This window comes from Mustela lutreola, chromosome 15 (genome assembly GCF_030435805.1).
Source record: "Mustela lutreola isolate mMusLut2 chromosome 15, mMusLut2.pri, whole genome shotgun sequence".
Classification (NCBI taxonomy): domain Eukaryota; kingdom Metazoa; phylum Chordata; class Mammalia; order Carnivora; family Mustelidae; genus Mustela; species Mustela lutreola.
In genome coordinates, this window is record NC_081304.1 from 33,864,193 (window position 1) to 33,891,810 (window position 27,618).

General features: G+C 38.3%; 1 protein-coding gene across 3 annotated transcripts in view; it reads left to right on the forward strand.

The window, feature by feature from the left end:
- The window catches only part of VMP1 (vacuole membrane protein 1), a 147,562-nt gene extending 121,268 nt beyond the window's left edge, over nucleotides 1–26,294 (forward strand). For all 3 annotated transcript variants that reach the window (XM_059147867.1, XM_059147865.1, XM_059147866.1), the window contains 3 exons: nucleotides 3,905–3,966; nucleotides 22,498–22,600; nucleotides 23,875–26,294. In XM_059147867.1, the coding sequence (XP_059003850.1) occupies nucleotides 3,905–3,966; nucleotides 22,498–22,600; nucleotides 23,875–24,018 (309 nt within the window). In that variant the 3' untranslated portion in view covers nucleotides 24,019–26,294. The remainder of the gene's footprint in view (nucleotides 1–3,904; nucleotides 3,967–22,497; nucleotides 22,601–23,874) is intronic.
- The last annotated feature ends 1,324 nt before the right edge of the window (nucleotides 26,295–27,618 follow it).

The window sequence follows — 27,618 nt, forward strand, 5'->3', positions numbered from 1 at the left end:
TCCTGAGATCATGAACCAAGCCAAAACCAAGAGTTAGATGCTCAACTGACTGAGACACCCAGGCACCCTGCCTTATCCAGTAAATTTTTAATAAATGAATTTAAGATTTTTTGTTCCATCGAAGGACTTTCTTTTATAGATAGTTTCTTCTTTGTTCATTCTGGCACTGTTAGTTCCCTACAACCATATCTTTTTTTCCCCCCCTACTCAACCCTTTCCTCTGCACACATGGTTAAGTGGGCTGTTTGGTGATCGGTGTTTTTGTTTATTTGGTAGAATCCCCACTCAGACCTCTAGCCTGAATGAGATTAGACATAAGTTCTTAAATATCTGGCACATTTATGTCTTGCCCAGCACAGTGAATTTTCAAGCTGTTACATATAAAAAGAAAGTCTTGTTTTGTTTTCAGGCAATGGAATTATGCAATTATCTGGGCATTGGCTTATTTTCAATGTTAGGAAATGATGGTAGGGAAAACTCATGGTGATAAAATCACTGAGAGGCAAAACTCTTAGCTCTAATTCTTAGTGAAAGATTTATAGCTCCAATAACTGGCTTTTATGGAAACTAGAAGGACCCCCATATAGTAATGCTTTTTCTCCCTAAATGATCTATAATAATTGTCTTTTTAGTTTCATAATCTTTATACACCGTTTATATAACACTGTTATGAAATCATCATCCATCTTGTAACTCTTTTTGACATGTGCTTGCTTTTTTCATGAGATAGGTAGTATCTTTTTAAAATCAATAGATACATAAACGGGGACACCTGGGTGGCTTAATTGACTCTTGGCCCAGGTCATATTCTCAGGGTCGTGGAGCTGAGCCCCAGTTCAGGCTCCACACTCAGCAGAGAATCTGCTTGTCCTGCTTCTACTGCTCCCCCAGCTCTCTCTCTAAAATAAATAAAACTAAAAACAAAACAAAACAAAAAAACATAAACAAACACCAAAAAAGACTGAACTTTTCTTTTTAGTCTTACTTCCTTACATAGATCCAGCTATCCGGCTGCCAATGTCTCTGTTAACGCTACAACATTTCTTAAGAAAATGTCATTGCCTTATTAGTCTAATATCTGAAATAATATGTTTTAGTCTAATTTAGTTACTTTCCTGAGATTCATGATGGGTAGATAAAAAGAAGTCTATCATTTATTTCTCTTCCCTCCCTTTTGGTTGCATAGGCTCAAGTTATTATTTGACAAACAATAACAAAAATGTCAGCAGGCATCATCAGGAATTTGGACAGAATCTAGAATTACTCATATTTTTTTTTTAAAGATTTTTATTTATTTATTTGACAGAGAGAGATCATGAGTAGACAGAGAGGCAGGCAGAGAGAGAGAGAGGAGGAAGCAGGCTCCTGCTGAGCAGAGAGCCCGATGCGGGACTCAATCCCAGGACCCTGAGATCATGACCTGAGCCGAAGGCAGCAGCTTAACCCACTGAGCCACCCAAGCGCCCCAGAATTACTCATATTTGATAAGAGAGTTATTATCAGTCCTTTAGAGCTAAACTTTAATATCACCTTGAATCTCTAATTAATCGTACTTATATGACATTTCCTTTCTCTGAACTCGTAGAATACATTTTTACTACTAATGTCATGTATAGTTCTTTTTTTTAAGGTTTTATTTATTTATCTGACGGAGATCACAAGTAGGCAGAAAGGCAGGCGAAGAGAGAGGAGGAAGCAGGCTCCCCGCTGAGCAGAGAGCCTGATGCGGGGCTCAATCCCAGGACCCTGAGATCATGACCTGAGCCGAAGGCAGAGGTGTTAACCCACTGAACCACCCAGGCACCCCAGTTTTTTTTTTAAGAAAGTTATTGGGGCGCCTGGGTGGCTCAGTGGGTTAAGCCTCTGCGTTTGTCTCGGGTCATGATTCCAAAGTCCTGGGATTGAGCCCCACATTGGGCTCCCTGCTCAGTGAGGAACCTTCTCCTTCTCCCTCTGCCTGCTGCTCCCCTTGCTTGTGTACGCTCTCTCGCTCTCTCTGTCAAATATATAAATAAAATATTTTTTTTAAAAAGAAAAGAAAAAGGTTTATAAGGGCACAGGGTAGCTTGGTGGCTCAGTCAGTTAAGCAGCTGCTTTTGTCTTAGCTCATGATCTTGAGCCCTGTGTCAGGCTCCCTGCTCAGCGGGGAGTCTGCTTGTCCTTCTCCTTCTACCCCTCACCCAAACTCATGGTCTCTCTCACTCTGCTCTCTCTCAAATAAAATAAAATCGGGCGCCTGGGTGGCGCAGTGGGTTAAGCCTCTGCCTTCGGCTCAGGTCATGATCTCAGGGTCCTGGGATCAAGTCCCGCATCGGGCTCTCTGCTTGGCAGAGAGCCTGCTTTCCCCCCTCTCTCTGCCTGCCTCTCTGCCTACTTGTGATATCTGTCTGTCAAATAAATAAGTAAAATCTCTTTTAAAAAAATTAAAAAATAAAATAAAATCTTTTTAAAATTAATTAATTCTTAATTATCCTTAATCAAATAAGTGATTATTAATTGATTAATTAATTCAGGGCTGAGTGCCTGAGTGGCTCAGTCATTTGAGCATCTGCTTTGGCTCTGGTCATGGTCTCAGGATCTTGGGATTGGGTCCTGCATAGAGCTGTCTGCTCAGGGCAGGAAGTCTGTTTCTCCCTCTCCCTCTGCCCACTCCTATTCTCTCTCTCTCTCTCAAATAAGTAAATCTTAAAACAAAAATTCTTCAGGACATTGAAGAAGTGTCCTTTACATTTCATGTCCCCTGAAAATCTGTAAGAATGCCTTATATTATTTTGAACATTTTCAACTGAGTTGAAGATATTTGCTACCTTTTAGCACTAAAGGCATCTTTATTTAAAAGGTAAGTTATCAGGGCGCATGGGTGGCTCAGTGGGTTAAAGGCTCTGCCTTCAGCTCAGGTCATAATCCCAGGGTCCTGGGATCGAGCCCTGCATCAGGCTCTCTGCTCAGCAGGGAGCCTGCTTCCTGCTTCCTCCTCTCTCTCTGTCTGCCTCTCTGCCTACTTGTGATCTCTGTCTGTCAAATAAATAAATAAAATCTTTTTTTTAAAAAAAAAAGGAAGAGAAAAAAGGTAAGGTATCAACATCTTTAATTAATGGAGACTACCTCAGTTACACCAGACTGAAAATGATCCAGGTCTGATAAAGATTCTCAATTACCGGGTGCCTGGGTGGCTCAGTGGGTTAAGCCGCTGCCTTCGGCTCAGGTCATGATCTCAGGGTCCTGGGATCAAGTCCCACATCGGGCTCTCTGCTCAGCGGGGAGCCAGCTTCCTCCTCTCTCTGCCTGCCTCTCTGCCTACTTGTGATCTCTATCAAATAAATAAATAAAATCTTAAAAAAAAAAAAAAGATTCTCAATAACCTGTTGATGTTTTTGCTTGTACAATAAGTCTAAAAGTCCAAGATCACCCAGGATCTAAGAATGGAACTTTAATGTTAACTTCAACAAACTTTCTATAAAGGATCTATAGGCTTTTCAGGATCCTCTGGATTAGATTTAGTCCAGACCCATGTCCTTAGGCTGATCAGCATTAATTTTAGTAGTGGGGGCTATATGGGAACCCATGACTTTAGTTTGTGTGCTCCATTCTAAGATACACATACATGTGGAATGTTCACTCAGCCTTGGGTTTCATGACTCACATTTTTCCCTCAGACATGGTCACGTATCCTGTAAGACTAGAGCTGTGCTTAAGGAAAAACATCTTTAAAATACAAAGTAGGTAGCATTTCTTAGGCAAGTGGTGTTTTTAGTATTTTTTTTTTTAAAGAATTTTAAAAAACTGTAATTGGGGCAGCAGCTTGCCTTTTTAATAAACTGTTACCAGAATTATGAATTTATATTGAGGTGGTTTTTTTTTCTGATAACAGAAATACTTATTTTAACTGGTATTTTCTCTACAGAAAATCTTCGTTATAATAACATTCAGCAAACACATAGTGGAGCAGATGGTGGCTTTCATTGGGTGAGTAATTCTTTGTGGATTAATATTAATGTCATCACTATTCAAATAGAAAAAAAAGTATAGAAGATTTTATTGGGACAGAATTTTTCTAATACCTTTTTATTTTTTGAAAAGGAAAAATCTTTTGCCCTGTTATTAGTTAAATTGAAGACTTTCTTACCCTATAGATGGGAAAGGTCAAGTTCAGATAATCCTTATTTAATTTTAGATTTTTAATTAAATTTTAATTTTAAAGTCATATAATTCATGATTTAAAAAAAGCTTTGGGGGGTGCCTGGGTGGCTCAGTGGATTAAAGCCTCTGCCTTCGGTTCAGGTCATGATCTCAGGATCCTAGGATTGGGCTCTCTGCTTGGCGGTGAGCCTGCTTCCTCCTCTCTCCCTCTCTGCCTGCCTCTCTGCCTGCTTGTGATCTCTCTTTGTCAAATAAATAAATAAAATCTTAAAAACAATAAAAAATTTTAAAAGCTTTGGGGGTGCCTGGGTGCTCAGTGGGTTAAGCCTCTGCCTTCGGTTCAGGTCATGATCTCAGGGTCCTAGGATTGGGCTCTCTGCTCAGCGGTGAGCCTGCTTCCTCCTCTCTCCCTCTCTACCTGCCTCTCTGCCTGCTTGTGATCTCTCCTTGTCAAATAAATAAATAAAATCTTAAAAACAATAAAAATTTTAAAAAAATTTTAAAAGCTTTGGGGGTGCCTGGGTGCTCATTGGGTTAAGCCTCTGCCTTCGGCTCAGGTCATGATCCCAGGGTCCTGGGATCGAGCCCTGCGTTGGACTCTCTGCTCAGCAGGAAGCCTGCTTCCCGTCCTCTCTCTCTGCCTGCCTCTCTGCCTGCTTGTGATCTCTGTCTGTCAAATTAAAAAAAAAAAAATCTTTAATGGTGCTTTAGTACAATGTTGTGATTTTTAGCTAAAATTCGTTGTCAGATGCACAGTTGCATTTAATTTAAATACAAATCTTACATAAAATATTAATATTTCATTAAAAAGTAATGATAAGATGGTATATAATATTACAAAATATGTCAGTTATGAACCTATTACTTCACTAGAGAAAAATCAGGCCATTTTAAAAGGCTAGACTTTCCATAGCTTTTATTTTTGTGTTTATAGAAGTAAGATCAGTTTTAACTTATGCTTCAAATGATAAGGTCATAAATTTGTGGAGTGGACTTTGATAAAATAGTAAAGAAAGACTCTGTTGGGTTGTTTTTTTTTTTTTTTTTTTAAGATTTTATTTATTTATTTGACAGAGAGAGATCACAAGTAAGCAGAGAGGCAGGCAGAGAGAGAGGAAGGGAAGCAGGCTCCCTGCTGAGCAGAGAGCCCCACGCAGAACTTGATCCCAGGACCCTGAGATCATGACCCGAGCCGAAGGCAGTGGCTTAACCCACTGAGCCACCCAGGCGCCTCTTATTATTATTATTTTTTAAGATTTAGTGTATTTATTTGAGAGAGAGAGCATGAGTGAGAGAGCACAAGCAGGGAGCCTGATGTGGGGCTCTATTTCAGAACCCTGAGATCGAGTCACATGCTTTACAGGCTGAGCCTCCCAGGTTCCCCTAATTTTATTATTCTTTAAACCATACATTATATATTTATACTCTTTTATACATGTTTTATAATAAAATAGTATTTGATATTTTCTATTATGGTTTTAAAGTAATAATTGATGAAAAACATGTTCTTGAGAATAAACTCAGTGGGGCCAATTATTGGTTTTATTACCTCCTAAGCTTCTGATTATAAATGTGGATTATAGCTTGTCCATTAGAATTTAATTATTCCAGTTTTTTGTTCTCTGGATTGTTACAAATAAATTGGTTTACAAGTCAACATACATCACATTCAGAAAGAAATATTCTTGTTCCTTATTTTCTAAACACAAAGAAGATATTTCATCTGTTTTTAGAGTTATTTTTCCATCTCTAGAATTCCGAAGGACCTAGAGCTGACCACTGTACAAACCCACAAGTTACAGCGGTGACTGTGGATGTAACACTGTACGTTCTCTTCTCCTGTTGCTATGCTGAACATTTATAAGAGGAAGTTTTTCAGGGTTCCTGGTGACTCAGTCAGTTGGGCATCTCACTCTTGGTTTCAGTTCAGGTCATGATCTCCTGGGTCATGCGGTGGAGCTTCTCAGTGGACTCCATGCTCAGCGGGGAGTCTGCTTGAAGATTCTCTCCGTCTGCGCCTTTTCCCCCCCAATTGCGTGCGTGCATGCTTGCATGTGGGCGTTCTCTCTCTCACTTCTTTGTAAATTAAAGTAATTAATCTTAGAAAAGGGGAGGGGTAAGTTTTTCAGCAATTTATACATATTCACCACTACTACCTTCTGTGTCACTATCCTTTAGAATTTCTAAAAAGTTAAATTAGGCAACTACCTATCATTTCTACCCACATCAAGTTACATTCCTTTCCCATCTGTTCTCCATACTGCAGTTAGTAACGTTTAAAAGTATTAATGTGAGCATTTCATCACCACTCTCCTTACCCCCGAGCTCCTCATCTTCTTGAAACCCTTAAATTGTTTTTTCCTTCTTAGATAAAGCTAAAACTCCTGAACATGGTCTAGAGAGCCTTGCATGATGTATCCCCTATAATTTCCCTTTCTTGAGTCTCCCATCAGTGGTCTTTACTTGCTTGTGGTTTTTCCTTTGCCTAGTTCAGGGTTTGTTTTCTTTCTTTCTTTCTTTCTTTCTTTCCTTCTTTTTAAGATTTTATTTATTTGAGAGAGAGCATGAGCAGGGGGAGGGGTAGAGGGAGAAGAAGAAGCAGACTCCCTGCTGCCCAGGACCCTGAAATTATGACCTGAGCCAAAGGCAGATGCTTAACCAACTGAGCCACTCAAGCACTCCAGTTCAGGGTTTCTTTACCTTTGTACTTTTGACATTTTTAGGTCAACTAATTCTTTGTTATGGGGACTGTCCTGTGCATTGTAAGATATTTAACTGCAACCTGTCCTCTTACTCACTAGATACTAGTAGTATCTCCCAGCCATGATAATCAGAAATGTCTGCAGATATTACCAAATGTCCTAATGCACATATACCTTCACTACCACCACCGACCTCAGTCAGAACCATTGACCTAAATAATGTCATTCATTCATTCATTCTAAGTAGGTTCCATGCCCAGCATGGAGCCCAATGCAGGGTTTGAACTCATGACCCTGAAATCAAGGGTCATGAGTTCAAGCCCTGATCTGAGATTAAGAGTTGGACACTTAACCAGCTGAGCCACCCAGGCGACCCCAGATAACATTCTTTAGATTTCAACTATTACGTTAACAAAATGCCTTCCCAGGATGCCTGGATGGCTCAGTGGGTTAGAGCCTCTGCCTTCTGCTCAGGTCATGATCTCAGGGTCTTGGGATCGAGTCCCGCACTGGGCTCTTTGCTCGGCAGGGAGCCTGCTTCCTCCCCTCTCTCTGCCTGCCTCTCTGCCTGCTTGTGATCTCTGTCTGTCAAATAAATAAATAAAATCTTTAAAACAAAACAAAAAAACAAACAAAAAAAACAAAATGCCTTCCTTGACTAAATCAGATATCCTCTTTTCCCTAGAAAATAGGGACGTTTGTTCACAACAGCATGTATTGCATGCACTGACAGTTGTGTTTTACATTTATATTTGAGCGTATATGATTATTATCTTTCTGCTAACTACTTTCCCTACCCTGTTAGCTTCTTTCTGGCCAAGGCCATGCCTAGTTTTGTCCACTATTGTCTCTGTAGCACCTGGCTTCTTGATTGACATCTAACAGGTGCTTGGTAAGTATCTAGTGAATATAATGAATACATGATATCCAAATAAAGTTCTGGCTAATAAAAATTAGCATATCATTTCACAGCCCAGAATCTTCTGTTTCCCCAGCCTTTGGAGTTTCTGAAAAGTTACATTACTTATCTACAGTAGATAGAAATAAAAGAGTTTTTATAATCTTAGGCCAACATTTTAAGGTTAGAATTTCTTAACAGTTTTCAAAAACAGTAGTTTCTACCCTTTGTTATCTCATCTAGCACACTGTTTCAAAAAAATCCAGTGATTCATTCTTTTTTTTTTTTTTTAAGATTTTATTTTTAAGTAATCTCTATACCCAACATGGGACTTAAACTCATAACCTCAAGATCAAGAGTTGTATGCTCCCCCAACTAAACCGGCAAGGTGCCCCAGTGATTCTTCCTTCTTTTTTTTAAGATTATATTTTTTGAGAGAGAGAGAGCATGGGTGAGAATAGGGGCAGAGGGAGAAGCAGACTCCCCACTGAGCAGGGAGCCAGATGTAGGGCTCAATCCCAGGACCCTGGGATCATGACCTGAGCCAAAGGCACTCAACCAACTGAGCCTACCCAGGGGCTTCTGATTCTTCCTTCTTAAAGATGGTTTTGCATAAAGTCATTCTGAGATATTCAAGACCTGCTAGAATCTAATTTTTATTGAATTAGATGGGTGGTGTCTTATTTTTTAAATAGTTTTTAGGAGATTGATAATGGAATGTCCTGATAATCCTCATCTTTTCCCCAGTGCTATTTACAGGGATTACCTCATCAATTTCTTTTGATGAGACAGTGTATTAAACAGTATACATAATCAGATTTAGCAGATGATAATAATTCTTTATTAGCAAACACCAGTGGGTATATTTTTCATATTTGTCAGGAATAACATTATCTTTTAATCATATTCTCCAGTTGAGCTTGACATGATTTGTTTTCCTGTATTTTGAAGTAGGAAATGCTTTTAAATACAAGTGTTCAGGGGCGCCTGGGTGGCTCAGTGGGTTGGTTAAGCCTCCACCTTTGGCTCAGGTCATGATCCCAGGGTCCTGGGATTGAGCCCCGCATCGGGCTCTCTGCTCCACATGGAGCCTGCTTCCCCCCACCCACGCCTGCCTCTCTGTCTACTTGTGATCTCTGTCAAATAAATAGATAAAAATCTTAAAAATAAATAAATTAATAAATATAAGTGTTCAAATGATAATTAATAAATAGACTCACTAAGCCTAGACTGAAAATTAAGTTAAACAAGGAGAATGAATTTTTAGTAGACATAAATTTATTTTTACATATCATAATAGTTTAGCAATCTATTTCAGAAAAGAGTAGAATAGTTAAATTGATTCCCTAGACCCATTGTTGAGTTGAACTGAAAATAGTGCCTGTAGTTTGCTATAATAACATTATCCTTTGATTATTGTCTCATTATACTATTAAACTGTAAATGGTTTAGCAGTTGATCAAACTAAACTAGTAAAGTTTGGAATACAGCCTTTTGAAGGATATTAAGAACTATACACCCACAATTAAGGGAGTGGTGAATTACCATTGTAGTGGAAAAAATCAAAAGACAAGACCAAAAAGTCAGCAACAATTGAAACTTAAAATGATGAGATACTAAAAAAGGAAGAATGAAAAATGAACCCCAATAGTAAAGGAGAGCTAGGGAGTAGAATATATAAAGAGAGTACAGCCTTTGAACAAAAGAAATTGAGATTTGAGTATGAACTCTGCCCCAGACCAGTTATTTAACTTCTCTCTGCATCCACTTCTGTTTGTTCTTTTTTCTTTTCTTTCTTTCTTTTTTTTTTTTTTTTTTAAGATTTTATTTATTTGACACAGAGAGAGACAGTGAGAGAGGGAACACAAACGGGGGAATTGGAGAGGGAGAAGCAGCTTTCCCCTGAGCAGGGAGCTGGATGCTGGGCTTAATCTGAGGACCCTGGGATCATGATCATGACCTGAGCCAAAGGCAGACACTTAACTGACTGAGCCACCCAGGCATCCCTATTTGTTCTTTTTTCAAACAATACGTTTCTTTTCTTTCTTTCTTTTTCTTTTTTTTTAAGATACATTTATTTATTTAATGAGAGAGAGCAAGCAGAGGGGAGGGAGGGAAGCACCAGAGGGAAAGGGAGAGAGAATATCCCCAGCAGACTCCTGTTTTGATAACTTAGTATTGATACGATAATTTTATCTAGGACTAGATTCAGGCAGATTCTCACCACGGGTATGCCAGGCCAACTGCCCACTACCATCATACCGTCCCTGGTAGTGAGTTAGTGTTGACCATTACATCTCTGGTGCTGTGGTTTAGTATTAATTTTACCGAGGTATGACTGCTATACTGACGACTGAAGGAAATACTCCTTTCCAAAGGACTTCTAGTCTTAATGTAAGTAGGGAGTGGCCCTGCTAAATATGATACCCTAAGTATACCCTTGGCCTTTGGTATTTTTAGTACAGAATGTCATTCTATGACAGTCCTAAGGTCCCAGAGAGAATATAAGCCCTACCTTCAAAATTTACTGTAATTTTACGAGTAAATAGTTACCTTCCCTCAACTAGAAATAGTAATTAGATTTATTTCTTGGATAGTTCTGGAAAGTTCACTAGTGTCATTAGGTTTAGGGAAAGGTATCTCTGTCTTTTCCTAAATCAAAGTGTTTGTCTAGTTAAAAATGGAAATCTGAACAGATAAAATGAATCAGTTTTATATTCCAAAAGATGTTAGAATACAGATAATAGCCTTGAGAGAAATCCTTTTGGTTTATAGTATTTTGGCAGGGAACAGAGAAAAGATTCTGAAAAAAAGATTAGGCGTATAATAGAGTTTTTCACTATTTGGTGTCTTAGGTTGAAATAAGTCAAGGAGACAGAACCAAAGAAAGAGAGAACTTCAGAGCCTCAAAGGCATTATATTTGTTTCAGTCTTTTTTTTTTTTTTTTAAATAAGATTTTAAATTAATTTTTATTTAATTTTAGATTTTCTCCAATGAGAGAGACCTGGACCTATTTCTTAAAGAGCATGACCAAGTCTAACATTAAAATCATGATTAAAATGACATGTTCCAGGGACGCCTGGGTGGCTCAGTTGGTTGGACGACTGCCTTCGGCTCAGGTCATGATCCTGGAGTCCTGGGATCGAGTCCCGCATCAGGCTCCCAGCTCCATGGGGAGTCTGCTTCTCTCTCTGACCTTCTCCTCGCTCATGCTCTCTCTCACTGTCTCTCTCTCAAATAAATAAATAAAATATTTAAAAAAAAAAAAAAAAAAAAAAAAAAAAAAATGACATGTTCCAGTATTCTTACCAAATAGAGGATAAGAATTCCCAGAAAATAACATTAAGCTTGTGACTCGTAACAAACCATATGCAGAACATTGGCTCATTGTCAGGTTGCCAGGGTCTTATTGGAAGACAAAGTCCCTAGTTTTACCACACAGGAAAGTAACTCAATCATTGAACTTAGGGGTGGGGGTTGGCTGGAGCAGGGACTTTTTACCAGATACAGAATGTTCCATGCTCTTTGCTGTCTCCTATTTGTGAGTTAACTTGATGTTTGACCTCAGAGTCGAGCTTGCCTGTGGCAAGAGAGATCATTTTAACCAGTGAGTAATTAAGTTCTTGAATCTTAACAATGTTTCTTGTTCCTTACTTTGTAACAAGTGGTCGGAATGAGCTATGTTAGTCTGGACTTTTTCTTCTACAGAAAGAAAATCTATTCTTTCTTTCTTTCTTCCTTTCTTTCCTTTCTTTTTATTTATTTATTTGACAGACAGAGATCACCAGTAGGCAGAGAGGTAGGCAGGGGGCGGGGAAGCTTCCCTGCCTAGCAGAGAGCCGGATGCAGATCCCAGGACCCTGTGATCACAATCCGAGCCCAAGGCAGACTTTAACCCACTGAGCCATCTAGGTGCCCCAAATCTGTTCTTTCATTTTTAAAATATAAAATAGTTAACACAATTGATTCTCTTTAACTTTGATCACTATAAAATAATCAGAAAAGGTAATGGAGGTGTAGAATACACAGTACTTGTATTAACTGGAAAAGGATATATTAAGTTTTAACACTGCAACTGTGGAGACTCAGTTGTATACAGACTTTAACACAATCTTCTGCAATTTAGGTGGAAAACTCCTTCCTTTTCATGTCCTTTTCCTGTAATTTGTTATCTTCTCTTTTGACACTTACCTATTCTATATTTTTGTTACAGATACTGGGAGGCAACATAGCTAAGGATAAAGCAGGAACTCTGGAGTTAGACTGTATGAGAAATTGTCATTGTATTAGGAAGTTACTATTGACCATAATTAGAACATTTCTGTAGAATGATGAAAACTAAAACTGAATTATATTGTATTACATAGAATTGTTGGTTAAAGGAAAAGGCAGGTCAGGGTCATGCCTGACACATTGTACGTGTTCTATAAATATTTGTCGATTCATGAATTCATTCATTATTAGGAGAGACCTCTGAGTATTTTTAGGCTGAGGGGAAGACTAGTAAAGAACTAGAGATGGAAAATAGAAATGAAAAAAGGGAAGGATGTGGGTTGGAAATTAGCATTTAGTAAGAACCTATGGTGCCAGATGCTTTACATATATTTTTATTGAATATATATAACAAAACCTATAAGGTACTATCGCTATATAGATGAGGAAACTGAAACACACAGAAGTTAAATTCATATAAATGCAAGAGTTGGAGATAGGATCCAAGAAATAAGATCAAAAGCCTAAGTGGATTGATTATTTCCTTAACCACTTCTTCCTTCAAAACTAGAGTAAAGATTCCAAGATCTTTTGAAGTAGCAAAGAGGAATTGAGTCAGTGCTATAGAAAGCAGTGAGATCATCTACTTGAAGTTGTAGATTTGGACAAGAGCGCTGGTGTCAAATGGCTACTGTGTGAATTTGATAAGGAGTCAGCAGAAATTCTCTCTGTCCACTCTGTGTTCACAAGTGTATTCACTTTGTGCAGCTGTAACTAGTTACTGCAGGTGTTACTTTGAGGGAGGAACCTACTGGCCTTTGTACTGTAGGTTTAAATGCATTTTTTTTCTTATCACCTGTCTAGATTAAGTTCATTAGGACAGAGATCCTAACTTTTTTCTTAGTTATCTACTGCATCTAGTGATTTTCTGCCTAATATTGGAATAGTTATATTGTTCTGAGATGAGATTGAATTCCAGTCAGTAATGTCAATTTTTTTAGTCCACTGACCATCATGCCACTTTGAATAACTAAAGGTCAGTAAGTTTTTATACCATTTTACCTTTAATTTATAATTCTACAAACTCTTCTTTATTATTGATGTTGATACTGTGGTTCCCTATTGCTGATTTCATCCTTAGAACTCAGTGGTCTTCAAGCCAGCCACAGATTTGTCACTGTACAAAGCTGCTGCCAGTTTGCCATTTTCTAGAACTGAAATCAGTTGATTTTTTTACAGGGTTTTGTTTTGGCAGCCAATCACTTTTACTTGGTGCTTAGAGACCACTCCTTCAGCTCTGGCCTTATTCATTGACATAAATGCCTGTTTGGCTTCTACTGCTCAAGTCTACATTCTGATTTGAGGTTTTGTTTACAAAAACGTCCCTTAATGATCACATAATTCAAAGAGTAGCTACTAATTGTCATAAAGAGGTTTTACCTCCATTCTGCTTCTAATAGAAAACAGTTCTAAATGTTCAAAAGCAAGGGCAATTGCAAATTTTTTTTTTGAAAGACGCCTGTGATGGAAATATGCTGTGAGCCAGTAGCACAATACACCTGATGTTTCTGGATAAAGCAGTGGTCTTCCTTCTGCCCAGCCGCTAAAAAAAACGATGGTGTCATGTGTTTATAATACCACTGAGCACACAATGGACTAACTAGAGTACAAAAGAGGTTTTAATCATTTGAAAGAGACACAGATGTGAACGAAATTCAAGATGTTTTAATTCCAAATCCTGAGGTTGAATCATAACGAATTTTAGACTGTTAACAATTTAGATTGTCAGCCCAAAATTTTATATCTGAAAAGCCCTAGATTTTTTAGGGTAGTACATAACTTTCATTTTGACTTTATTTTATGTTGGGGTACTCTTCCAAGATCCTTAGCTATAAAGGAATTTGGTTTGGATGGGCTACCACATTTCAGATCCAAAAGCAAGTAGAATACATCAGTTAACAATTTTCTCTTGTAATATTAGCTTCAAAGATTCAGATTCTCCATTCAATTACATGGGAAAGTTAATAACCCTTTCATTACAGTCATACAGAATTATGGGATCCCATTTTTACTAGGTTAAATATAAGTTGATTTGCAGTTAGCGCCAGTTCATTTACTTGTCATATTCCTGGGTTAATTAGGTATCAATTTGTTTCTCTCTTTTTTTCTCTCTCTAATCTCTGAGGACAGGAAGGCTATAAATATTAATGAGTCAGCATAATGGCCTTTGGCTTCTTCAGAAAGATTACATGATAAACTACATTCCCCCTTCCTCCCTTCTCCAGAGCAGTCTACCTTATGAGGAAAGACAGTTTCATTTGGAGGGCCATCTATCATTGTTGAATCAGGCCTGGAGTCTGAGATCCATTCTGAGTCACTATGAATAGAGCTCTAGTATTGGTTGGGCCCCAGGGAAACTGGTGGTTAAATACTGTGAGAATCTTTATCAGACAGGAAATGACAACTCATTAAAATACTAACCGTTAAGCCTGTTTAGATCACTGCGTGGGGTGGGGGGACAACTTAACTGTGTACTGTTTGAAATGTGCACATTTCTGGAAACAGAAAAAATTATTTATAAGACTGTTATCAAGAAAGGGAATTGCTGAGGCGCCTGGCTGGCTTAGTCAGTAGAGCATGCAACTCTTGATCGTGAAGTCATAAGTTCAAGCCCCATGTAGGGAGTAGAGTTTACTTTAAAAACAAAAAAAGAGGGGCGCCTGGGTGGCTCAGTGGATTAGAGCCTCTGTCTTCGGCTCAGGTCATGATCTCAGGGTCCTGGGATCAAGCCCCGCATCGGGCTTTCTGCTCTGTGGGGAGCCGGCTTCCTCCTCTCTCTGCCTGCCTCTCTGCCTACTTGTGATCTCTCTCTCTGTCAAATAAATAAATAAAATCTTTAAAAAAAAAAAAAAAAAGAGGGTGCCTGGGTGGCTCAGTGGGTTAAGCCGCTGCTTTCGGCTCAGGTCATGATCTCAGGGTCCTGGGATCGAGTCCCGCATCGGGCTCTCTGCTCAGCGGAGAGCCTGCTTCCCTTCCTCTCTCTCTGCCTGCCTCTCTGCCCACTTGTGATCTCTCTCTGTCAAATAAATAAATAAAATCTTTAAAAAAAAAAAAAAGAAAGAAAGAAAAAAAAAGTTAAAAACAAAAAATTAAGAAAGGGAATTGCTACAGACCTATACCCCTGGGGCTAATAATATATTATATGTTTAAAAAAAATTTTAATTAAAGAAAAAAAAAAGAAAGGGAATTGCTAGTCCGGTCTTCTTACTGAACTTCCACCATGTTTTTATTGCATCTTTTGTATGAAAGACAGTATCATCATATAAAGGGGGAGTGGGGTGGGAGGGGCTTTTTTTTTTTTTAAATCCCTGAATAAATATATCCTACTAGTACCTTCACTGTAAAATTCAGTCTCTTCAGCAGAAGAATCTGTTGGCTTGAGTCTACAAGAGACCATTTTCCATTTAATAATAGGCTCTCTACTCTAATCCTCCTGGGCCAAATCTCAGTTGATAGAATTCTTTGGAGTTAGAGGATGAATCTGATTTATTGATTTACATGCAGTGATCCTCACTCAGTCAAGAAAATTCTGATGACTCTGATACTCATTTGAAATACAATTGTGTTACAACTAAGGGCTCAGAGTTTCAGTCTCTTGAGGTTTAGCTCTCTGGATTCTAAAAGTCCCTCTTTATTATGACCATTAGAAGTCTGAGGAAAAAAGAGACATCCAGTCTGCTTTATTATCTGTCTATATATCTATTTATTTATTTGACAGAAGGAGAGAAAACACAAGCAGGGAAAGTGGGAGAGGGAGAAGCAGGCTTCCCGCTGAGAAGGGTGCCCGATGTGCAGTCTCTATTCCAGGACTCCAGGATCATGACCTGAGCCCAAGGCAGATACCCAACAACTGAGCCACCCAGATGCCTCCCCTCCCACTGTCTACATCTTTGTAGAAATAGCTTTTTTCTCTCTAGTATCTTACCTAACAGTCCTGTATTGAATTGGTCTGCTAACTATACCTTTTATATTTATACCCCTTGAAGTTTAGCCTCATGGTCTACACCAGTGGTCTCTACCATCGGAATGGGACTAAAACAATAGAACTTATTTTTTTTTAGAACTTCTATTTATATTTATTTTCATCTTTGTTGTTTTCTTTTTTGTGTATTTTAGGTATATAACATTATGGTAGCACATATATACACAGTTTATATGACTATACACATATGGAGGATGTAGTTTACTACCATCAGTCTGACTGGCACTCCCTCGGGCCACATGTCAGAAAATTACATCTCATGGAGTACAGAAATAGGCTAGAGGAACAGTGGGAGTGCCACAATGCAAAAGGGGTTCACAGTGGATCTTTTGCAATATATTGTTTTTTTCTGTGCCCCATTAATCAGATTTTTAATTCCTAGTTTTAACTAAATTAATCCTCATAAAACACACAAGTGGCTTTAAAAGTTTCCTGTAAAGAAACAGTAGAAGGGGAAGAGTGGTAATAGTGCAGTCACAGGAGGCAGTAAAAAAGTCGCAGCATTGACATTTTACCTGTTCCTAGTATATGTCTACAGAAGTCAGCCAACAAATTTAGAAATTATTACTTTTAATCAAGGACAAGTGTGTAATATGTCTTGAAATATCCACTAATGATAGCACAAAAGCCATCATACTTAGTAAGACATTTAAGAATTTTAAAAATTTTTTTAATTTAAGCTTTATTTTATCCTTCTGTATTTGTGCATTTTACTATTTGCATAAGTAATATATACATATATCAGAAAGGTTTACATGGGATGCCTGAGTGACTCTGGTTTTTTTTTTTAAAGATTTTATTTATTTTATTTGACAGAGATTACAAATAGGCAGAGAGAGAGAGAGGAGGTAGCGCGCTCCCTGCTGAGCAGAGAGTCCGATGCGGGGCTCTATCCCAGGACCCTGGGATCATGACCTGAGCCAAAGGCAGAGGCTGTAACCCACTGAGCCACCCAGGCACCTCTGGGTGACTCTGTTTATGAAGGGTCTGCCTTCAGCTCAGGTAATGATCCCAGGGCCCTGAGCTGTCTGCTCAGCGGAGAGCCTGCTTTTCCCTTTGCCACCTGCCCCTCCCTCTGCCACCTGCCCTCCCCGCCCCCCACTCATACTTATGCTTTCTGTCTCTCTCTGAAATAAATACATAAAATCTTTTTAAAAACAAAAAAGTACCGGGCATCATTACTTTACTTCAGTAATTTCTATCATGCTTCTGAATTATAACAACACTTAGAATTGATTAAACCCTATATTTTCCTTTCTTTAATATCCCCCTTGACCTGAATTTTATTCTAAAAATATTTTTGTTCCACTTATAAGCTTTCAGAGGTCTAACTAATCACCCCTTGAGAGTGTTATTTAGGATATTATAATTAATCATCAGAGGGATGTTAAATAAAATATCAACTTCAAAGTATACACAACCAGTAAAACAAAGGTGATCAAACAAACAAACAAAAGAAAACTTGTGCCTGTAATTTTTTCTAAGAAGAATAAAGCCTCATTGCTTTGTAGCCTTATAGAGAACTGATGTCAGACAGTATATTTTCAGGAAAGCCAGTGTAACTTACATGACCACATTAATGCTAAGATCCTCCAAAAAGTGGTTAAGAAAGGAGCAGAACCTATATTAAATATAACATTTGCTTTATTCATACCCACTTAGTTCCCTTAGGCATTTTAACTATTTAATCTTTATATAAGGCAGCCCTGTGTAGGTAGGGTTAAGCAACCAGACACATCAGTTGTTTTTAAGTTCATGTTATTTCTGTTATTTAACACTGTGCCCAAGTTTTATGGTGGTACATAGTAACAACGACAACCAAAAAAAACACCTGGCTGGAAAAATCCAAACAGTCATGAATAGGAAAATTTCAGGTATTCTAATAACAAGTCTTAGTTTGATTACTACCTATGATGGAGAGGAGATTGAAAGTAAATCAAAATGTGTGTTTTTTAGTATTTGTTGATCCAATTTGTTTGAAAGTTACACAATTTGAAAAGTGTCCCTTGAAAACAAGAATAATAATGACCGATAAATTTTTGGAATGGGTGTGAGCCCAGGAATAACCAACAAAATGAAAATATAAAGCATTGTGAAAAATAATCACACCATCCACTCTCTATGCAATCTCTGCCAATTGTGATGCTTCCTCTGGAAGATTTTCTGGCTTTTGTGGGTACAAAGAATAATGGAGACCTTTATTTATAATGAGTCAATATGGGGAGAGTTTAAATTATAAATTTCTTATCAGATAAATGGATTTCAGAAGCAAAGTCACATAAGATTTTAAAACTGTAGAAAAATAATAGGTTTGGGGGCTCCTGGGTGGCTCAGTGGGTTGAGCCTCTGCCTTCTCTGCCTTCGGCTCAGGTCATGATCTCAGGGTCCTGGGATCGAGCCTGGCCTGACCTCTGTGCTCAGTAGGGGGCCTGCTTCTCCCTCCCCCTCTGCCTGCCTGTGTGCCTACTTGTGACCGACCTCTCTGTGTTAAATAAATAAATTTTTAAAAAATCTTAAAAAAAAAATATTGCTTTAAAAAAATAATAAGTTTTGTTTGCACATTGGTCAGGGCTCTTGACAGAATTTTCCAAAGAAGTTTGTCTTGTTTCTTAACACCTACTAAGATATGTAAACCTAACAAAATACTGTTCCCATGAAACCACTTTCAAGCTCCGGGTAGGTTTGGACTTATGTGGGTTTTGTTTTTGCGTTTTTTGTTCTTTGCTCTCCCCCTCCTCATTTGTTTGCATTTTCTGAGAGGTTTTTTTCCCCCTTCCTTAAAATCAATAACAAAAATTTTAAAATTGCCATTAGAATAATTTGTTGGAAATGTGCTTTTTAATAAGTTCTGTTATCTGAAACACTTTTGTGTATGCCAAGAAAATAAACATCAGTTACTATCCACAGCTTTTTCTACCCACCATGTTGAAAGTCTACAACAAAGAAAAGCAGATGAGATCAATTTTGTTTTTATTTTTTCTGGTTTGGGGTTTCTTTAAGGCTTTCTTGATTAGAGAAAGTAGCTGTTGACAAAGCTAATTTAAACATTTTTAAGGCCAACAGTTGGCTGAAAAGTAGTTTTGTGTGTGTTTGTTCTTCTCCAACTTTATTTTCATCTGTATCACAAAACTTTAATACTTTTAGCTTAATCAGCATCTAATGGCAGATGGAGGACCCACTCAACTACAGGTTGAGATGAGTCCTTGGCCAGGTGCACAGGATACTCTGAATTTAATGGATTTCTGGGAATGGCACTGTAGCCATTTACTAAGCCAACTATAAAAAACCACTGGAGAGGAATGCAAGTTATTCTTCCTATCCCCCATATATATACCTTAAATTAATCTTAAATGTCGGAATGGCTCTTCTGTTGGCTGCTTGAAAATAACTTGAGGGATGAGGTCATAGTCTGGTTATTATTGTTTGCCTTAAATGCATGTAAAGAATGACAGATGTAATTGCAACTTTTATGTAGTCCTTTACTAAAATAGCTTCAGTATTAATTAAGGAATCTCTAATGTAAGTGTGCTTTGTATAAGTTGAAACAACTGTGGCCTAAACCATTGTTTATAGAGAAAAAGCAATGAAAATAAAACTAAAATTTTGATGAATATATAAAGATTAAGAGGATCTGATAAATAGTTGTATAATACCTAATACCTGTATGTTCATTTTTTCAAATTTATTCAGATCATGTGGCATTTATCATGAGAGTTTTGGCTAATATACTGCAATAAAAGCTTTTAACTTCTCTATTTTCAACTGTTTTCCTAGTCTCTTATGAGAAACTACATAGAGACCTCTCCCACCTACCAAAAACACGTAAGAAGCCTGTAACACTCTAGCACCTTGAAAAATTAATCTCAACATTAGCCCAAGATAATTGAAAATTGCACATCACTAAATGTAAATGTGTAATGACATATTCTCTGTCAGCTAGTGTGCAGCTCTTAATGGACTTAACAGTGGCAGTCATTTAACTTTTAAGATTATTTTGAAGGGAATCTAGAATGATTGTTGCCAGTCCCTTCCTCATTCCCCTCAACCACAGCAACAAAAAAGAAGAACCTTTCTAACATGTGGGTCTTAGTTCTTCATTTTCTCTTTCAATTATGGCCCAAGAATGGAGCCCAAGAATGATTTGAGGGAAACTGTTAGCCAAATTTCTGCTCAACTCCAGTTAAAGTTAGAAGTCTGTAGAGAGAACAAAGCTCATATGTTGGAGTCCAACTCTTGAAGCACATAAAAAAGAGAATGTTCAAGTCATTTCTTATACAATCAGCTGTTCAGATTAGCATACAATCATTTCAGCCTTTATGAATAAAAGGGTTTTTCTTAACCTTAAAAAAAAAAAGACGACGACGACAATGGCTTGACTATGGCTATCATTGAGAATTTAAAACAATGACAATAGGGTATTGTTATTAAGAGTGCATATGAATTGATATCTGAAACAAAGTTCTTATAAATCTGCGTCTTCAAAGCCCATGTTTTTACACATGTATTTTACTAGAATTGTTTTTTTATATTCACGTGGTTTGTTTCAAGTGTAAATGGATGAGCTATTTGCATTCCCTTATGCATTAAGTGAGGAAAAGGAAATTTATCCAAGGAAAATTTCTCTTTTAAAGGGGAAGTTTGGGGATGCCTGGCTGGCTCAGTCAGAGAAGTGTGTGACTCTTGATCTTGGGGTGGTGAGTTGGAGCCTTGTGTTGGGTATAGAGATAACTTAAATAAGTAAAGCTAAAAAAAATAAAAAATAAAGAGAAAGTTTGTCCTGTTCTTGCCCCATTGCAGTCAGAATCATTACTGATCAGACACAGCTCTTCTGGTTTACCCCAGAATGGATTGTTAATGTAAAACCACTTAGAAGTCAGTGAGAGAGACTCTGGCTGTAGGTTAAGAGACTTTCCCTCTTCCATCTTCCATGGCTGTCATATGGGTCTTATGGTCTGATCAGTGCAGTCTTTGCCTCTGCTGTACATGTCTAGTCAGCCTCTTTCCCATATCCTGCAGTAGTTAGTAAAGGAGCTTTTTGTACAGCTTCACCCCACACTGATCTCCTTTCTTTCTCCAGTTCCTTTGAAATACATTTTCTGTACCAAAAGAATTTAGTATAGATTTGTAAATTCTTTTGTTCACAAATCCATTTGTATATATGTGTGTGTGTGTGTGTGTGTGCCTGTGTTTTGAATCTCTCAAGGTTTTAAGTTCCTTGTGTGCATGAACTGTTTCTTGCAGTTGCCCTGTTTTGTTTTGTTTTCCCTTAGTGCCAACTACAATGTCAGACACAAAATAAGGATTCCATTAAGTATTAGATGGTTGATAGTTAAGAAGATCAAGGAAAAGTATCAGCCAGGAGTTTATGTATGTGTTAGCTTCTGGTAAATATATAGTATTCAAAAAAATTATCTTCCTCTGCCCCTTTGCTTTTTATTAAGAAAGCAGTAACTGAATTGTTCTAGAAAAGAGGAGGTGAAGTTAGTACTTATAAGGGAGACCATTAGGTGCTCTTGCATGTATGTATTGACAAACCTTTTGATGGCTGAAGGAGATTGGGCTCATCTACCTTTTAGCCCTATTATGGCAGATGAGAAAATAAAAGGTACAGAAAATAGAGATGTTGATTTTCTGAGTTGCCTCAAGTTACCATTTTAAAAAAACGCCTGCGAGCATTTCTAAAACGGGATCCTGGTCGCTGGTTACCAAACCGGTTTAACAGCACTGCCTCCACGTACTCTGGGTGAGAGGGAGCTCCGAGTACATAAACTTATCAAAGATCACTATCCCAGTCGTTTCAGAACAAGTTGTTTAGTAATGTACTGTAGTTTCTGTGCAAGCCATCTACCATAAGCCACGAAGTGATTCAAGGTTCATAGTTCCTTCTTTGTTCCTTTGTTAATCACTGACTTCTGACTGGTGGGAGGTGCCTCCCAAATTTGCTAATGCATTCTTTTTGGATAAGGATGACGCACAGATTGTCCTAATAAGGACTTAGATTGAGAAAGGACCGCCCCCCTCTGAGAAGATGGGACAAGTCAGAGAGAGGGCGGGCAGTTTCTTTTTCAACTGGGGATGACACAAGCATAAGTCATTTCCTTATTAATCGGTTCAAACCAGTTCTTACAGGAACTGGTGGTGATAAATGTGGGACTTCTCAGAAGTCATTCATTTTACTCTTTGTGCCACACCAGTGTGCAGCATTCGCTTAGCTGGCCTCACTCTGAGGATGAACTCTTCTGCTAGAAGGGGCTCAGCTCCTACTTTCTCCCAGACATGTTGGTGGAAGAGATTTTTCTCTAAGGGGTTGTTAAAGGATGAATTTTACCCACTAAAAAAAGTTTAGAGGCTCTGCCGGCTCTGCTGATTGTTGTATTTTTTCCTCTTTCTATCCAATCCCTGCTTTTTGAATCCAGGTGGTAAGTGGATTTTTCTTTAATATTCTTCCTGCTTTTCTCCCCAAATATATCTTTTTCCTTGGGTTATTGTGCCCTGCTTCCAGTGCTGTCCCCGGCGTAGGTCCATCTCTACAGAAGCCATTCCAGGAGTACCTGGAGGCCCAGCGGCAGAAGCTTCACCACAAAAGTGAAATGGGCACACCACAGGTGAGACTTGACTCCGTTTTCTTCTCTTCCCCACCCCCGTGGTTTCAGGCTGAAATTACATTCACAGCACTCACTGGCATTTTTAGGCAAATAGAGCTAGGTTTGTTTGTCAGTCTTCTTAACTAAGGTTGCAGCTCTATTTACTCTCTACTGGGGAATTGTCTTTGTCTAAATCAGAAATGTAACTTCTATTTTGTATCTATCTTCTCCCAAAAAACAAAGGTAGAGTTAACAGAAAATAATGGATCTGTTCTATTAAAGGAGTTGTCGACTGATTGTAATGCTTTATTAACAAATAATAATTCCCAAGTGGATTAAAAATTTTAAATTTGTAGCATTTTGTAGCATAAGAAGGTATTAGACTAACCGAGGTCACTTGAATATCTCCCTTCACTTTTGCCCTATTTTCAGAGATGGGAAAATAATCTTTTTTTTTAATCAACTAAGGCTCTTCACAGAGCTGAACTTAAAAACTTTAACTTATTAAACTAAGCCTGCCTTTTCTGTAAACAGTTCTGTGGCAAAGGGAAATGACTAGAAGAGGATGAGTAAGCAGTAACCTGAAATGGGAAACTTGAAGGAAACATACTTGTTGGATTTTTTTTTCCTTTGTTTTTTTTTTTTTTTTTTAATGTGAGTTTGACGCCTCGTGTGGAGCCCAGTGCGGGGCTTGATTTCACGACCCTGGGGTTAAGACCTGAGCTGAAATCAAGAGGCAGACACTTAACCAACTGAGACACCCAGGCATCCCAACTGTTGGATTATTTATTTATTATTATTATTATTATTATTATTATTATTTGATGGCCTTAGACTCTGTGTGGCCCTTTGCTGCCCTCAGTTGACCAAATATGATTTCAGGAAGAGCTAACATTTTAAACAGCTGCTACCAATGCTGGAACAAGAACGTAACTATCTTGACATTACTCTCTACAAATATCTACATGGCAACTTCAGATAGTAGAATTTAATCAATTTTATCCTTATGTAGTAAAAGATAAGAGGCGACCTCACACCTGGCCCATTCTAAACTATGTGAATCAACATTGACTTTACATCTAACAAAGTGAAATCCTAATAATTGGCTGTAAAAAGGCCTGAATGTAGACTTCAGGATACCCAGAGATGTGAGACTTCTTATTTTAATTTTTTAGACCTTACAGGTTATAAGCGTCAAGCTCTCATCGTTTTTCTTAAATATTATAGATGATTCCCTTTTTACTACCAAACTAATGAAATGTTTCTTTTTGATTGTTTTGCATTTATTCTTGCAGGGAGAAAACTGGTTATCCTGGCTGTTTGAGAAGTTGGTGGTTGTAATGGTGTGCTACTTCATCCTGTCCATCATTAACTCCATGGCACAAAGTTATGCCAAACGAATGCAGCAGCGGTTGAACTCAGAGGAGAAAACTAAATAAGCAGGAAAAGGTTTTATTGGCAGAAGTTAGAATGGATGGGTTCTGCCTTAAATTGGGAGGACTCCAAACCAGGAAGGAAAATTCCCTTTTCCAACCTCTATCAGTTTTAATTTTTTTTTCCCTGAAAGCAGTTTAGTCCATATCTTGCACTGACATACTTTTCCTTTATGTGTTAAGGTAAGGTATCCACCCTCAATTCAATCCAGCTTGTGTTTTATTAGGGTGGAATGTGATGTTCAGCAGCAAACTTAACAGAAACTGTCCTTTTCTTTGTTACCTTCAAAGGGCCCACGTGGCACAGTTAAAGAATCCCGGGCACCAAAAAAAAAGTTTCTAAGTATGTTGAATAGTCAAGCCATTTAGGCTTGTCAGAAATGACTCCTTTGTTTTTCTAAGTCATTAAAATGTATATAAATTATACTAGATTGGATGACAGTCTTGCATGTCTATCATGGTAAAATTTAATATGCTATCCTGCCCACCCCTTCCTCTTCTACCTTTAAAAAAAAAAGGCCATTTTATGATGCGTTGCACACCCTCTTGGGAAACTGATCTTTAAATTTTGAGACAGTATAAGAAAATTCTGGTTGGTGTCTCACGAATGAGCTGACACCATTTTTTATTCTGTATATTTAGAATGAAGTCATGAACAAACTTTATAAAGACATCTTTGATCATTCCAAAATTGTGTCCGTTTTCTTGAGCGTTTTGATTTTTTTGCTTCATTTTAGCTACTACCACCTACTGGTCAGCCTTGCCGAATCCGCCCACAATCATAATTTCTTAAGCCTTCATGTATTCGCACATAAGAGCCATAACCAAGGTACTTTTTTGTTTGGCTGGAAAGGCTGGAATTGGGCAGCTCGCTACCCATTGCTCAAAGGGCAACTTAGGGATTTGCATAGCGAGGGGTTTGTGAAAACAGGAGGAATGAAAGTATACAAATTACAGGGCAGTGAAGAGAGAATGACTTTTGTTTGTTTAAAAAAAAAAAACCCACTTTCTCATATCTGTGTTAATTTTAGCTCAAAATGTACTCTGGTTTTGACAAATTTACTTTTTATGTAACCTAATTTTCTTGCCTTTTTTCAATAAGTGTTGCGTTCTTTTGGGATGTTTCTGGTTGAACTTGGTCACTTTGTTTTGCTTGGGAGGAAAATAAACAGTTTCTCTTTTTTCTTTAGGAAGATTGTTTCTGGCATTATGTTAAGAGTAGAATTGGGCTTAAATTGCAACAGGCCAGAAATGCCTGATTGTTTTATAAAATCCTGCCTGAATGTCTGCTTATTTTTGCCTACCGTCGTGACATCTTCATGGCTGTACCACCTTGTCGGGTAGCTTATCAGACTGATGTTGACTGTTGAATGTCATGGCAACAGCAGTCGATGGGCTGTCTGACATTTTGGTATCTTTCATCTGACCATCCATATCAAATATTCCCATTTAAACATTACCTAGCCTCATGGTTTATGATCAGAAACTGTGGTCCTTATGTCTAGTGGCACTTTGAATCTTTTATGCCATGATATTGCAGCATTGAGAAGATTTTATGGAAAATTGGGATGGTCTCCACGACCACAGCTAAATATAGGACAGACAACCTGTCTTGTGGGTTTTGAAAAGGTTAACAATCTTTTTTTCTGCCCAGGGACCTTCTGGCAAGGTGATTGATCCTTTATTTGGAAAGCAGTACCCCGATACTCTATTTTAGAGAGATTCATGTTAACCAACAAAATTTTTTACACTCATTAGGGTTATCATGAATTGCTAATTTACCTTCCAGTTGGGTTTCATGTCTTTCACCTACATTTTATTTGGTGTTTGAAGAAAGGAAAGAGGATATCAAATACGAATTGTACTATTTGTACTAAATTTTTAGGATTTATTGGTAAATTTATTTCAGAGTAAGGTATTAGAAAAAGAAAAATGTTTCTTAGAGTGACAATCTAAGTAATTAATACATTTGACGTAGGATGATGGTTGGTTCACTTTCAAATGAATTTACTTGGAAAACAAAAGAGCAGCTGTCCTCCTTCCCTCCGCTGAGTGTCCAGGTGTGGCGTGCTCAGATGGTCCTGCTGGATTCCACTGGGGCAGAATGGCACCCTCTGTTCCAGTGGTTGGTTGGTTCCTTTCTTGTATCCACCAAAGTAGACACAACAACTACATGATCCCAAAAACAAACCTAGTTGATTCCAGGTGATGGAAGACCAGAAAATGTGTAAGTGGATGGTTTGCTGTTACTGCAAATAAAAAAAAGGGCCTGGGAATTCTAATTCAGTCTACTTTGTTTAAGTGTCATTTTGTGCCTTGAATGTCTGTGGTACTATATGATATCTTGACTCCGTGACCAGAAGCAGTGCAGTGCGATATAACGCAACACAGCCGCAGTGTGTGCACTGACACACTGGGGAAACTCCCTTCAAAGAGTTCATGCCACGTGGGAACTTGTAGTATTTGCTCTACTATCTATGAGCTAGAGTGTGGGGCTCCAAAGAAAGGGAGTTTTTATTTTCATCTGGAGGATGGCCACCCTCATTCTCTAAAAAATCAGAGAAAGATAAGGCCAGAGTACAGTTTCTGAAGTACACTAGTAGATGCAGTAGCAAGGGCTCCCATAGAAACCAGCTCAGCCTGTTTCCAGGGTACTCTGTGTGGGCTGTAGCTTTAATAGGACAGCATGAGGCTTGTCTTCCTTTCACAACTCCACACTGATTCCTCGGAGTACAATTAATGCATTAGGCTAATTAGAATAACTGGTTGCCCCCTTGTACCCTGGGGTGAACAGTGTATTGACTGACCTGTGTATAAAGAGCTTATAGGAGTTCCCAGCCTTTTAGTGTCAAAAAGCCTTCCATAATTTTGAAACCCACTTCCCTCCATATGCAGCAGCCTATGTTAATGGTTTATAATTATACCTTTCATGTAGGTGACTTTGAAGCTTTTTTTTTTTTTTTTTTTTTTTTTAAGATTTTATTTGACAGAGCGAAAGGGAACACAAGCAGGGGCAGTGTGAGAGGGAGAAGCAGGCTTCCTGCTGAGCAGGGATTCTGATGTGATGAGGGGCTGGATCGCAGGATTCTGGGATCATGACCTAAGTTGAAGGTGGACACTTAATGACTGAGCCACCCAGGCGCCCCAGTATACACGTTTTTAAATACTCAGCCTGTATGCCCTTGTTTGGATGTAGAAACACTCTGTTTAAAGAAGTTAAAACAGGGGCACCTGGGTGGCTCATTGGGTTAAAGCCTCTGCTTTAGGCTCAGGCCTTGGTCTCCGGGTCCTGGGATCGAGCCCCGCATCGGGCTCTCTGCTCAGCAGGGCGCTTGCTGCTTCCTCTCTCTCTTGCCTGCCTCTCTGCCTACTTGGGATCTCTGTCTGTCAAATAAATAAAATCTTAAAAAAAAAAAAAAAAGTTAAACCCAAGATAAAAATTAATAAAGAGAAAAGCATATGTTAAGGAACCAACTTGATAAAACCAAAACCATGTTAAATCTGAAACCCCCAGCTAGGCGATTTAAGGTACAAAGCAATGATACACAAAATTTACTATAAGGGTGACTCAGTGGCTCAGTTGTTAAACATCTGCCTTCGGTTCAG